The 15,330-nt window shown below is 38.9% G+C and overlaps 2 protein-coding genes across 5 annotated transcripts in view; one reads left to right on the top strand and one right to left on the bottom strand.

The window, feature by feature from the left end:
* The first annotated feature begins 338 nt into the window (after positions 1 to 338).
* Positions 339 to 3,043, top strand: LOC106129127 (pro-resilin-like). The gene is made up of 4 exons (XM_013327597.2): positions 339 to 421; positions 1,037 to 1,141; positions 1,638 to 1,814; positions 2,730 to 3,043. Exons 1-4 carry the CDS (start codon positions 404 to 406, stop codon positions 2,913 to 2,915), a joined length of 486 nt encoding a protein of 161 aa, XP_013183051.2. The 5' UTR covers positions 339 to 403; the 3' UTR covers positions 2,916 to 3,043.
* Positions 3,044 to 3,639: 596 nt separating this feature from the next.
* Positions 3,640 to 15,330, bottom strand: part of LOC106132843 (uncharacterized) — a 35,021-nt gene continuing 23,330 nt past the window's right edge. For all 4 annotated transcript variants that reach the window (XM_060947841.1, XM_060947840.1, XM_060947842.1 and 1 more), the window contains 7 exons: positions 14,707 to 14,850; positions 10,371 to 10,546; positions 9,506 to 9,603; positions 8,131 to 8,271; positions 6,597 to 6,849; positions 5,346 to 5,469; positions 3,640 to 4,552 (listed from right to left, as the gene is read on the bottom strand). In XM_060947841.1, the coding sequence (XP_060803824.1) occupies positions 4,420 to 4,552; positions 5,346 to 5,469; positions 6,597 to 6,849; positions 8,131 to 8,271; positions 9,506 to 9,603; positions 10,371 to 10,546; positions 14,707 to 14,850 (1,069 nt within the window). In that variant the 3' untranslated portion in view covers positions 3,640 to 4,419. The remainder of the gene's footprint in view (positions 4,553 to 5,345; positions 5,470 to 6,596; positions 6,850 to 8,130; positions 8,272 to 9,505; positions 9,604 to 10,370; positions 10,547 to 14,706; positions 14,851 to 15,330) is intronic.

Below are 15,330 nucleotides of genomic sequence, written 5' to 3' on the forward strand. Positions count from 1 at the left end.
TTATGCACTATAAAAAAGTATTCAAAATTATTACTTACTAAAAGGTTTTAAAATAGGTTAATACACATAATAAAGAATTTCTACATGACATTGACTGTATTACTTACCTACGTATATTAAATAAATTGTTTTGAATGATTTTCAAAGGTTACTGTGGTCGATTCCATCACGCACAAACCACTGATGAAACCGAAAAGAACTAGGTAACTAGACTTGACAAAAAATCTTTCGAAATAATTATAAACTTTGTTGGTCGTGCGCTCAGATAATGAAAAATATTAAGGCGTTGAAACCACAACCGCATTGGCACCGCCCTTCGGCTATAGTGCGGGCATAAATAGCTCAGCTGCAAGCACCATCACCCCAAATAGTTCCCGACCATCAGACTGTAAAACGATCCAGAATGTGGACTATATTTTTTGTAAGTATATAAGTACTACCAAAAATATTTAAATTTTTTAGGCTTGATCTGAACATAATTGAAGTCTGATTTGGATTCAATTGTGGATGTGGGCCGTATGCAGTTTTTCGGTTTTACCTGCTAAGTTCACAGCTATATTTCCCTCCTTCTAACTCGGATGTTAACCAGAAAAATAAAAAGAGAGTAATGTTATGACATAACCATTTTCGACGGCCTCTGTGGCGCAGCGGTAGTACGCTTGTCTGTGACACCGGAGGTCCCGGGTTCGAATCCCAGCCAGGGCATGATGAGAAAAGAACTTTCTCTGATTGGCCTGGATCTTGGTTGTTTATCTATATAAGTATTTATTATAAAATATAGTATTGTTAAGTTAGTATCTCGTAACACAAGTCTCGAACTTACTTCGAGGCTAACTCGATCTATGTAATTTGTCCCGTATATATTTTTTTATATTACCTGAAATGAAATTGGTCCTTCGGGCCGGATATTAAAAAGAACATTTAAAGATGACTTAACGTCCAAACTAATCCAACTTTTTTAATTCTGTAATAAAAACTAAATATCTGCTTTAGATATTTATCTTTTATTACATTCTCAAACTTTATTACGTTTCAGTTAACGGTGGTAACATGGATGACTTTTTGGTCAAGTACTTCAGCTCAAGAGTACTTACCCCCCAAAATAGGCAACGGTTCAAAGAAACCAGCAATAGAGCCAACGGTGAGTATACTTTTGTTATTGTTTCACGTAAACCATGTTGAAGAGAAGCCTAGGGTTCATATGTGACGTCAATAAGTGATGCCTTGTATCCAATTTTGAAAATAAATCTGTTCAATTCATCTTCACAATACTTAATGTCACGTTAAGAAGGTAGTAAATATATCGTGTAAGGTGAGGTCTCATTGAAATACCTAAAAACTAATTTGTCCGTTCCTAGGTATAAGTAAAGTTGCCATTTTAAATTTTCCATTCTGTTCAAAACTGTTCGTACTAATGTGTTATAATAAGCTATAACAATATAGTCTAAATCGCGCAAGCAAAGATTTCACGAATTGGAACATATATACAACCTCCGACACAACATCGTCTGTCGCGCGGTTCCCCAGGCATAACACCTAGCCTGGCGGAAAATCTTCCCTTTGTGGCCGACCGAACTATCGCACCCGCTACATTTTTTTTTTTAATTTTGCCCTAATCCAGCCTTCTGTCTCTCCAGCTACCAGCTAACTACGACTTCTCTTACGACGTCCAAGACAACACTGTGAACCTGGACTTCGGTCACAACGAGAAGAGGAAGGACGACCGTGCAACCGGCTCCTTTCACGTCCTCCTACCGGACGGCCGGATGCAACTTGTCGAGTACGAAGCGGGGCCGGACGGGTATAAGCCTCAGGTACGGCTCCTTTTATATATAAGTATACTAGCTGTGCCCGCAACTTCGTCCGCGTGGAATTGTTATTTCGGGCATCATTAAAACCCTCAAGGATGTCAATTTCCCCCGTTTTTTTTCACATATTCCATTATTTCTTTGCTCCTTATAGTTGCGGCGTGATGTTATTAGCCTAAGGCCTTCCTCGATAGATGGTCTATTCAACGCAAAAATAATTCGACCAGTAGTTCCTGAGATTAGTGCGTTCAAACAAACAAACTTTTCAGCTTTATAATATTTGTATAGGTAAATAAAACTTTTTTTAGGGCGATGGGCTAACAACCTGTCACTATTTGCATCTTAATTCTATCGTTAAGCCAAACATCTGAACGTGGCCTATCAGTCTTTTCAAGACTGTTGGCTCTGTCTACCCCGCAATGGATAAAGACGTGATTACATGTATCTATAATCAGACTTCGTTCCTGGATTTCTGCATAATTGTTCCGCTTCACATTCATTATTCATGCAAATTCTTGGGTTTCGAGTAGATACTCTTGACATGTCTATTTGGCATGAGTCAGCACGTGCCCGACTTGAGCGATGTCACAAGGGAGACTAAGGATTACCGTGCCAAGTCATTCTGCCATACGGCCTGATGTAGTTTGTCGAGTACTTACGAGGCAGGTCCGGACGGGTTCAAACCTCAGGAAAATTCTTAACAACTTGGTTGAAGGCAGAGACGAGATATACTTATTATAGTATCTACACGATTTTATTTTGAAAAACATGCTCATCTCTACAGGAACAAGTGGATGTTACTAATTGTACCTTGCCAATAAACGTCAAAATCACTTGAGTTTGGTAATTGCCATTGAAAATTACTTAAAGATTTTAAACCTAAATAGCTAATCTTGTTAATTCATTGTTCTCTTTCTGCAGATAATGTACATGGGAACAGCAACGTTTCCTACCCCTGGGGGTGACAAATTCGACGGGTACCACTACAATGCAGCGTCTAACAGGCAGAGCGTCCGGCAGGCAGCGCCGCGGGGGCCGCCCCGGCAGCCGCCCACCGCGCCGCCGCCTGCGCCCGCGCCGCCAGCGCCGACTAACGCTACGCAATGACAAAAACCTTGAAAGATAAAGCTTGAAAAATATGGATTCAGATACAAAGCTATAAACATTTGATTTAATTGATGGATACAATGATCTTTAGATTGACTTTTGAGTAGTAAATTATAGCAGCGACTGAAACTGAGCAATTAATTAAATAAAATATTTTCACTTGCGGTCAAATTGAGCGATCACAGAAATTTTCTGATCTACCTACTGTTACATTTCTGAAGAACCGACATTGTTAGTGCGACAAAGGCTAAATTATTAGATTTTATTGAGAAGAAATTAGGTACTTGGTATTGGAAATTGAGGTGTTTCAAGTCCATACAGAATCGATTGTGGATATTTTTGTATTATGTTCCCAGTGTTCACAAAGTCGTTTTATAATACTTCGGGACCTGAGGTTCGCTACGTCTTATGTAAGGCAGTGCATTGAGTGTCCGCCATTAAAGATGCTTGTATATATATTTGTAAAGATTTAGAGCAATTAAATCCAAATTATTGGGATTACGAATTTTCATTTCTTACTTTTAAATCGTCAAATCTTATTTCCTTTTTTAACATTTTTGACATCAGCCATCACGTGTCTGATAAGACATTATTTGACATAAGACATAATTTTTCTGATTTTTATGATTTTTCCTTTACATAATTATCTAGTAAGAAAATAAAACAACAATTTACTAAATTAGTTTATTTTTAGTTATCAACATTTACATTTTTACAACCACACAATTTTTTACATCATTATTCATATGCCTTAACTTCATCTACTTCCAGATATTTTCATCAGGATGAACCTAGAGGTATTAGGAGAAAGAATATACAACAAAATATTTTGAACTTAACTAGTTTGCAAATTGTTAAACTGTTGCTTGCGATCTGGCGGCATGATATGAATGAAGGGCTTTTTTCTACCACCAGAGGCCAAAGCATACATTAACATACATACCTACATATAATCACATCTTAATCCGTTGCGGGGAAGTCAGAGCCATCAGTCTCGAAAAGACTGAAAGGCCACGTGCTGCTGTAGGTATGTCTTAACGATGAAATTGAGATTCAAATAGGGACAGGTTGCTAGCCCATCACTTGCAAGAAGAATCACAAATTTATTAGCTTTTCCGTTAGTCGCCTTTTGCGACATCCTCGGTTACGGTCCTATTCTAAAGTGTCAGAAACCACACGGCACCTTAACCTCGACAATAAAGAAAACTTTTTATTACATTAATCCTACTGTAGCGGGAGCGATGATTCGGCTCGACCGCCACCAAAGGGAAGATCTTCCACCAGGCTGGTGTTATGCCTGGGGAACCGCGCGACACACGATGTTGTGTCGGAGGTTGTATATATAGCTCCAATCCATGAAAATCTTTGAAGTCGCGATTTAAATTCTGCGCTGCTATTGGTTGAGCGCGTCAATTTCTTCGCGATGATTGGACAGTAGTTGTTTGATTGGATGTTGTGACGAGTGGCGTAGAGATGTCGCCACAGTACCTAAATCGATATTTAACTAAGTTGTATGCAAGATGTCAATGTTCTGGTCCGGCCAGTGGACTCTTCGGTGCGTGGAGACTGTGTCGAAGCCCACGTTGTCGAACGAGTGGTAGTCCTTCTGCAGACTCAGCTCGGCTAGATTCCGATATCTGTGCAATAAAGTATTTTTTTTTTTACTCAATAATATGAATGTGAGTAGACGAAGACTCACATTCACTCATCCCACAAGGAGACTAGGTATCATGTCAGCAAGTCAGAGAAAAAGTACGTAACACCGGATTACTTTCTGAATGTTATTCGAGGCTATTAAAGGAAAACTGGGGCATCAATAAAATATTTAATAATAAAATATAATAATTCCCCGATTCGGGGAATAGCTCCCAAATGTTGGAGAGCCGTGACATTATCTATACATTAGAATCCCGATTATCCGAAATCGCGTCACGGCTCTAGTACCGCGCAACTAGCGACACATAGCGACAAGTTTAAACGCACCTCCAAATGTTTACCTACTCCTCTCATCTCAATGAAGAGACTGAAACTTGAGGATGAATGTCAAGGACCATATCACGCAGAAGCTTTTGACGCTCTAGAAAAAGCTTGTTAGTGGTTTGAAAGACAGGAGGAATCAGATTCCTTATAGCTGTTACAACAGAAGCTCATCAGGGATTTGGCTGCAATGAAAAGATGTGATTGAACCACATGTACCTACATATCTATAATTATTTTTTAAATAATTTTGTCTAAACGACGTTTGTGCAAATGTCAAACTCATTACATAATATAACATTTAAATTTCAAATATTGTTTGATTTGACTATAAAATCGATTATCCGAATTGCCACTGGTTTTAATTGATTCGGACAATCGGGATTCTACTGTACTAGATCGAGGGTTGTCTCTGTCAATGACAAGAAAAAAACAACTGGATTAAAGATTAACCTCTTGACGAGGATGCAGCAGCCGAGGAGCAGCAGCACTTGCACGGCGAGCCAGGCCAGCGCCAGCGCGACCAGCAGAAGCTCGTGAACGCACACCAGCGCCGCATCAGGCGTCACCTCTTCTGCTGCTTGTGAGAGAGAAAGATAGATTCAGTCACGTCTATACCCCTTGCGGGGTAGACAGAGCCAATTTTCTTTAAAAAGACTGAAAGGCCTCGGTCAGCTGTTATGGATTTACGATGGAATTGAGATACAAATAGTGGGAAAGACATGGAGTGGTTCTATTCTAAAGGGCGGGGAAACCACACGGCTTTTGAGCAAGATTTTAATAAATTTGGGAATTGGTTCCCAGCGGCACTTGAGAACTTGTGCCACTTCATATCTTTTCCATGAACGTCGTAAAATGCGACTAAGCAAAAGGCTTAAAAACTTGGGATGGGCTAGCAACCTGTCACTATTTCAAACTCAATTCCATCTTTAGGACTGTCTTTTCGAGACTGTTGGCTCTGTCTACCTCACAAAGGGTAAGTATACCTATACGTGATTATATCTATATGCACATAATAATCTCTTAATTCCCTTTAAACTTTTATGTGATCCTTAAACATGATTTTGAACTCAGCCTCTTAGTATATTATATTTTTATAGTTAAATACATATATTTATAGTTAGGTACCCAAAAAACATCTAACTCAGACTAGTAAAAATCTATGTATCATATACAAATTATATTCGCTTTTTATAGATAAGCACTTGATACATTTCAACAAGATCTTCTGCGTAGAAGCATGTCACGCGCGAAGCCTTTTATCGAGCGATAAACTATCGCTGTTTCGCTTTTTATTATAACTTATACTAAATTAGAAAATAAAGAATAGGATCACTCCATCTCTTTCCCATGCATATCGTAAAAGGCGACTAAGGGATAGGCTTATAAACTTGATATTCATCTATTAGGCGACAGACTAGCAACCTGTCACTATTTGAATCTCAATTCTATCATAAAGCCAAACAGCCGAACGTGGCCTACATATCTGTCTTTTTAAGACTGTCAGCCCTGTTTACCCCGCAAGGAATATGTACGTGATTATACATAATGTATGTATGTACGAAACCCGTAACGCTGCATTATCCAAAAAAGACGCATCGTCATAAAACCACGACCACTCTGTCAAGAGTGAACGACTGAGAAGACGAAACGGGACAGCGATATAAAAATGGCGTCGCGTCAAACAAACCGTCCTTCACTCACGTATAGAAGCTCTATGGTCAGCCCTGACGAGCGTATCCGCCGACAGGATGTCCCTGGAGCCGACCACCATTTCCACCTCGAGCGGCACCCGCCCGCCCCCCCGCGCCCCGCACTCGGTAGCCCCGCCCTGCGCCACCACCCCGCGCCCCTCGCCCCCGCGGCCCTCCCCCCCCACGGCCTGCACCGAGGCAGCAACGCCCTCTGACGTCGCGTTAGCACCCCGGGTTATCCTGCTTTGGGAAGCGCAGTTTATCTGCAAAAGACCAAGTCTTTTAGGCGATGGGCTAGCAACTTGTACGGCTTGTAACTTTGACGGCCTCTGTGGCGCAGCGGTAGTGCACTTGTCTGTGACACCGGAGGTCCCGGGTTCGAATCCCGGCCAGGGCATGATGAGAAACGAACTTTTTCTGATTGGCCTGGGTCTTGGATGTTTATCTATTATTTATTATAAAAATGTAGTATCGTTGAGTTAGTATCTCGTAACACAAGTCTCGAACTTACTTCGAGGCTAGCTCAATCAGTGTAATTTGTCCCGTATATATTTATTTATTTATTATTTATTTGTAACTTGAATCTTAATCTGCAGCTGAACGTGGCCTCTCTCGAGATTTTTGGCTCTGTCTACGTAGGTAATTATTATGTATGTATGCATGTAGACCAAGTAGAGTTACAACAATCATTACTTTGTTAATCTCCAGACTGTATACTGTAAAAGGGACTGAGAAGTTAATCTATTATTAATAATCTAAACAAAAATGCTGCAGTGCAGTTTGTTACCGCTTCTACTGCACTGACGCCTTGGAAGCGGCAGTAAACTTAGTTTTAAGTAATTTATTTGACGTCAACCAATGTTGTGAAATCAAAAGAATTATTGAGCGACATGATAGTTTCCTATAATAATGAATAAAAATTTTGAATTTGAATTGAATTTGAATCATAGTACCAGTTAATACATACATATAATCACTTATTCAGCCCTGGCGGGGTGGACAGAGCCAACACAACAGTCTTGAAAAGATTGATAGGCCACATTCAGCTGTTTCGCTTAATGTTATTATAGTGTTTTATATACGATGAGATTGATAGTTTTGTCCTCTATAGTAAAAACTTGACATCAAAGTAGATATATATTAGTTCATACGAAAATCACATTCCAGGTAATTTGGGTGTAACCTTTTCAATTTTATAATCTTGCATGAATCGTAACAAGTGGAAAAATTTAGTCTCTGCCTATCCGTCCGGGAAAGAGGCGTGATTTTTTGTTTGTATGTTTACTTAGTGCCGTTTAGTACCCGGCACCAATACAAAAAAGAATAGGACCACTCCATCTCTTTCCCATGGATGTTGTAAAAGGCGACTAAGGGATAGGCTTACAAACTTGAGATTCTATGTTTAAGCGATGGGCTAGCGACCTGTCACTATTTGAATCTCAATTCTATCGTCAAGCCAAAAAGCTGAACGTGGCCTGTCAGTAATTTCAAGACTGTTGGCTCTGTCTACCCCGCAAGGGATGTATGTTTGTATGTTTACTTACGGGGGCACATTTGTTCTCGCAAAATCGCACCATCAGCGCGAACCGTACCACGTGTGAAGTGGGGAACCTGAACGCTTTGAACCGGGATGCCAGACGCTGGGTACCAGCCATCCACGTGCGAGAGAACGGGGGGAAGTCGACCTAGAAGTACATAGAATAGAATAGAATAGATTTATTTATAAATTGGATACAAGGTATCACTTATATTGACGTCACATCACTTATATCTCATTATAACTACTACCGCTTCCAAAACGCATGTGTAGAAGAAGCGCTGGAACAAATTACACTGCAGCATTTTCATCGGACGTCAATATAGAAATCTCTTAAATCTAAATCATGGACGAATGCACATTGTCTACATTAAAAAACATGAATGAATGTAGAACTTGTTATTTCAATACGAATCCATACATCATAAAAAAAATATGTAAGCAACGATCAATGTCCTCAAACCAAAGGCTAATCTTTGAACCAAATAAATTTCACTAAGTCGGGGCAAAACCGAAGCAATATTACTGTTAAATTATATACAGACAATTAGTAATTAAATAAATATATGCGGGACAAATTACATAATATTGAATAAGCCTCGAATTGAAGTTAGTTTCGAGATTTCTGTTACGAGATATCTACTAAATCGACGGTAATATATTTTATAATAAATCCGTATAGATACAAGAGTGTTGCCAGTTGTTGCTTTAAATGGCCGGCGACTTGAGCAGCAATCTCAACATTTTTTTTCGGATTCGTAGTACATAATAATCTATACTAATATTATAAAGCTGAAGAGTTTGTTTGTTTGAACGCGCTAATCTCAGAAACCACTGATTCGAAATGAAAAATTCGTTTTTGTGTTGAATGGACCATTTATCGAGGAAGGCTTTAGGCTATATAACATCACGCTGCAACTATTAGGAACGAAGAAATAATGGAAATTGTGAAAAAAATGGGGTAAATTCTTAATACTTGAGGGCTTCAATGATGTCCAAAATAACTATTCCACGCGGACGAAGTCGCGGCCACAGTTAGTATAATAATAAACTGTATTCGCTCAGTCAAAGAGTTTAAAATTTAATAATAACAGTTGGAATATCTTATAACCCTTCCCTCAGTTACCTACCACCGAACTATTAATATAACTGTATAGTACCCGGTTGACCGAGGTTTGCTCGGTCTACCAGAGATGGCGCTGATATAATTTCTTAAAACGCGGTTTTTAAAATTTTTCTCGAACCTAGGACCTTGATAAATCGATTCCTTGAGCCGAAAAGCCCCTAATCTGTAACTTTCATGAAAATCGTTGGAGCCGTTTCAGAGATCCTGATTATATATATACAAGAATTGTTCGTTTAAATATATTAGATAAACTAACCTGTCCGGTAGAACAGCCCCTGCTATCCAATAACAGAACAGAGCTGTCTCCAAGACGTGATGATGCAACCAGGTGGTAAGCCTCGATCTCTGTGGTGTCTGCAACAAATAATTTAATCACATCAACGGTCCGTAACTAGCTCGCAAGTTTCTAAAGCCGATCTCATAATCTCAGGGAGGTGCCGCCGCGAAGACGACCCAAGCGAAGCCTACCTTTTCTCGAAAATATAAAGTCTGTAATATATTGTTTGTATGCAGAGATCGTGGCAAGTGGAAAGAGGTAGTCTCTGCCTACCCCTCCGGGAAAAACGGCGTGATTTTATATGTATAAAGTCTGAAAATACCTTATCTAATGTTACCGCTGGATAGTCCATTATCGAAAGCCTATCTAGACTTGAGTAAAATGTCGATACTATTGTGGGCATTGTGGTGACATCACTAATGTCATACATACTGTTAATCATAGCGAAAAAAATGACGCGCTCTACCTATAGCAGCGAAGAATCTAATTTACGGATTGGAGCATAAATACTACCTCTGTACCATCAGCTGATTGTCAAAAAACAAAGAGGTTTCAATTGAAATAAATAAAACTTCAATTTGAGACGACCGTGTAACGCATGGGTTTAAAAAGTTAGGCCAAACAGACATCATTTATCAAAAACACTATATGCATGACAAGAGACAAACCATAGCGCGTAATAATAAAGCACACCGCCATCTATTAGAACAAAAACAAAAATAAAGTAAGATTGAACAACCTCCGTCTCAACATCGTCTGTCGCGCGGTTCCCCAGGCATCACACCTAGCTAACGTCAGTTATTAAGTTATTAAACTATCGATAGTTAGTCAACACTGATCTTACCCGTCGTCTCTATCCTTAGCTCCAGGGGTTCCCCAAGGGACACGGCAGAAGTGCCGGCAGCTGAGTCATCTTGGGCTCTCACCACGTACATGGTGAGCGGGGCTGAGCTGGGGCTGAACACCGCGCTGGCGGACGCGAGCGAAGGCGGGAGAGACTCGCTAGCGAGCGACGGTTTGCTAGAACACCATTTTTATTAACACATATACTATATACATACTAGCCGGAATATGTATACCTATGGGAATTTCTGAAAAATATTTACTTTAGTTACATACATACATATGGTCACGTCTATATCCCTTGTGGGGTAGACAGAGCCAACAGTCTTGAAAATACTGTAAGGCCACGTTCAGCTGTTTGGCATTTTGATAGAATTGAGATACAAATAGTGACAGGTTGCTAGCCCATCGCCTAAAAAGAATCCCAAGTTTGTAAGCCTGTCCCTTTGTCGCCTTTAACGAAATCCATAGGGAAGAGATGGAGTGGTCTTTTATCTATTGGTGCCGGGAACCACACGGCAAAATCAATTTTTATTAACATATATACCTACTTATGTGCAGTTTTACTTCATAATATTCCAGCCAAGTAAAGAAATGTATCCAATTTTACATAACAATATTTACAACAAAAGGTAAGCAGTATATAAATGTCAACATTCCTCAGATACGTAAAAACGGATTTCAATTTAAGAATTAGTCACTTATTACCTATACCTAATCGGTAATCGTAGGCGATTCAGAAAACCAATTTACATAAAATTTGCATACTGTTAGAACTCTACAACAATGAATCAGATAAAATGTTAGCAAACATTTAACATCCCGAAAAGAAGAAATATTAAAAAACTAAGATTGTTGACCCCCAATAGGTGTTTCAGAGAGCCGCCATAAAAAACACTAGCTGTGCCCGCGACTTCGTCCGCGTGGAATAGTTACTTTGGGCATCATTGAAGCCCTCAAGGATGAATAATTTTCCCCGCTTTTTTCACATATGCCACTATTACTTTGCTCCTTATAGTTGCAGCGTGATGTTATATAGCCTTAAGCCTTCCTCGATAAATGGTCTTTTCAACGCAAAAATAATTTTTCAATACGAACCCGTAGTTCTTGAGATTAGCGCAAAACAAACAAACTTTTCAGCTTTATAATATAAGTATAGAAATATGTAATTTATTCCTATTTCTATGGCTACTAACTAAACTCGCCATAGACGCCCTTTTGTGGCGTAATATAATTATATCTGCACTAAAAGAATGCGCCTGTTCCCTGAGACGCCTTCTACGACATCCATGGGTAAGATGATGGAGTGGTCCTCCTACTCTAAAATGTGAAAAACCACACGACATTTGAGAATGTCTCAAAAGTATTGTAGCGGGAGTGATGTTTCGGCTCGACCGACACCAAAGGGAAGATCTTCCGCCAGGCTAGGTGTTATGCCTGGGGAACCGCGGCTCCGACGATGTTGTGTCGGAGGTTGTATATATATATATGCGTGAAATCTTTGCTTGCGCGATTTAGGTTTTTCGCTGTCTGTTTTTGATTGATAGCGCCACGAATTTTTTTTTTCTTGTGACTTGTTGCGTATAGATTTCGCCACAGTATCCTAGAGAAAAACTCATTCAATTGGTTTGACTCATTTCAAGGGCAGGAAGTTCGTCTGTCCGCTGTTTGGGTGAATATCACTTGTGTATGATATAATATGTTACGCACCACTCTCGGCGGTATTGGTAGAATACCAACCAATACAGTGTGTCATGCGATGAGAAAATATTACTGTAGTCGGTCCTTTTGCATTCACGGTCAATAAAACCGATCTAGAATACTTAATGATTCACTTTTAGCGGTTTGAACTGTCCTATTTATTTACATTTTTTAGGTCAACGTTATGCCATAACGCAATCATCCTTCAGTTTTGTCTATGATTGGGAAATAAAAGAACTTTTTATTTAAAACAATTGTATTCTGTTCAATTCAGATTCCAATTTGCTTTAACGAGATAGCGTTTAGATCTTAATATAGCAATGAAAAAATATTTATCTTGCTCTGCGCCAACGTCAATCTCCTGTTTGGTTATTTTCCACCCAAAGTGTTGGGGATGACCAAGAAGGTTGTTTCGAAATATTTCTTAATTGTTTATGTCATTTTTTGAATAGTGTTCTTTTTTTGGTTGTTCTTGTGTCTACCGGGCAAACGAATCCATTACACAAAGGTTGACTGGAAGAGATTGCATTAGCGATAAGTCCGCCTTTGTACCATCTCTATCTGTTTTGTGCTATTTTTGATGTTTCAACTCTTATGGTGCAATAAAGAGTTTTATCTATCTAAGTATTATTTCAATCTAAAATTGTTTAGTTGAGGATTACTATCCAAGCATGAGAAAAGTTAAGTGTTTATTTATGTAATGCCCATATTCCTGTAACAGCCAAGAATTATTCCTTTATGAGATTTCTTAAAACTTTTACAAATAAAGGCTTTTCCAAGACTAGTAGTAGGTATTGTGTGTATCTCATTATCGTATTTAAATAAGTGATGTACTTAGTAAGGACTTTATCTATACTAATATTATAAAGATGAAGAGTTTGTTTGTTTGAACGCGCTAATCTCAGGAAGTAATTGAAAATTGAATTGAAAAATTATTTTTGCGTTGAATAGCCCATTTATCGAGGAAAGCTAAAGCCTTCCAGATTCAAAGAAATATTAGAAAATGTGGAAAAAAAACCGGGGTAAATTATTCACCCTTGATGATTGATGGCCCAATCATCAATGATGACCAAAGACGTGATCATATATAAGTATGTATGTATAGAATTGAGATTCAAATAGTGACTGTGTACCTACTTATATGACCTGTAATTATTTAAATTTGTTTTCGATTTCTCGTGACAATGTTTTAAAATATGCATACAGGTATCCCGTGTAACGGAACCGACCAGACCGCACAATATTAACGCCATCAACATTTTCTAAGAAATGCATAAGATGTTATGCCTCTGAGTCAGTAGCGTTTAAAAGCTGTAGATTTTATTGTATCATCTTGTTCCAAAAGAATCCTACTTACTAATAATATAAATGTGAAAGTTTGTATGTCAGTATGGATGTTTGTTACTCTTACACGCAAAAAATACTGAACCGATTACGATGAAATTTGGTATGTAGGTAGCTGAAGACCCAGAATAACATATAGGCTACTTTTTATCCCGGAGTTCCCGCGGGATTCATAGGGTTTCCATGCGGACGAAGTCTAGTCTCTTATATTTTAAAGAGTTAATCAATTATTTATTATCTTAAATGTTTAAGTTAGTTAAAGAATAGAACCATTCCATCTTATTCCCATGGATGTCGTAACAGGCGACTAAGAGATAAACTCATTTTAGCTGATGGATTTGATTGTTAAATATTGTAATAGTGACAGGTTGCTAACCTGACAATAAATAGTGACATGCAATCTCAATCTATCATTACAATACATAACAATCTTCCATGCTAGCTATACCCTTTTAAATATCTAATTTCAATAGTTGTTAAAGTCAATCAACAAACTACTAATTGGTAATTTTCTGGAGTCTCGTGTAGCTGTAAGAAATTGAAAAATTTCACGCATTATTCACCCACGTGCCGTGTGGTTCCCGGCACCAATACAAAAAAGAATAGGACCACTCCATCTCTTTCCCATGGATGTCGTAAAAGGCGACTTAGGGATAGACGTCTAACTTAGGATTCTTTTTTAGGCGATGGGTTAGCAACCTGTCACTATTTGAATCTCAATTCTATCATTAAGCCAAATAGCTGAACGTGGCCATTCAGTCTTTTCAAGACTGTTGGCTCTGTCTACCCCTCCTTCTTTTTATTGGTGCCGGAAACCACACGGCTATATATATATATATATATATGTGGGAGAAGTTTTGTTTCTTGTTTTTATTTTAATCCTTTTTGTTAGCTGACCTCTTACTTATTTTTACGCTGGTAACATTAAGAGATAAGAAATAGGGGGTCTGTGGTACGATGTAAGACGTTATAATATGTGTTTTTAAGAAGTCCAATAAAATAAGAAGATTTACAATATAATTCCGCACTGTTTTTACTTTCATTCTCACATATATATTATACTAGAGGCCGCCCGCGACTTCGTCCGCATGGAAACCCTATCAATCCCGCGGGAACTCTGGGATAAAAAGTAGCCTATGTGTTATTCTGGGTCTTCAGCTACCTACATACCAAATTTCATGGTAATCGGTTCAGTAGTTTTTGCGTGAAAGAGTAACAAACATCCATACATCCATACAAACTTTCGCCTTTATAATAGTAGTAGGATGTCAGATGAAGATACTGGAACGTACCCGGAGTCTCTGACGGCGAGGGTGGCGTCCACGGAGTGGGTGGAGGAGCGGGGGCCGGGGGAGCAGCCCACGCGCACCCAGCGGTCCCCAGCCGTCTGGATGATGGGGTTGTTCTGGATCATCACCATCACGTATGCCATTGTTCTGTTGACAGGGGAATCAGTTGTTATTTTATTTATTCTCCTTTCTTGAATAATGATTCTGTGCCGTGTGGTTCCCGGCACCAATAGAAAAATAATAGGACTACTCCATTTCTGTCGCATGGAGGTCGTAAAAGGCGACTAAGGGATAAACTTGGGATTCTTCTTTAAGGCGACGGGCTAGCAACGTGTCACTTTATATGAATCGCAAATATATCAGTAAGATACTACTTTTAGGTATTAATCTCAACTCTATCATAAGGCCAATCAGCTGAAAGTATTGACTGTTGGCTCTGACTACCCCGCAAGGGAAATAGACGTGATCATATGTTAGTACGTATGTATAAATATGTACCTAAGTACGAACAGTTCGACAAGTTAATCTTCGTATTAAAGATTTAAATTTTCATCTATGAACCAAACGGCAAAATGGTCAACTTTTATATCGACGAAACGCCCAAAGATTTCTAAGTTCAAAGCTGTT

The sequence above is a fragment of the Amyelois transitella genome, chromosome 14, assembly GCF_032362555.1.
Source record: "Amyelois transitella isolate CPQ chromosome 14, ilAmyTran1.1, whole genome shotgun sequence".
Classification (NCBI taxonomy): domain Eukaryota; kingdom Metazoa; phylum Arthropoda; class Insecta; order Lepidoptera; family Pyralidae; genus Amyelois; species Amyelois transitella.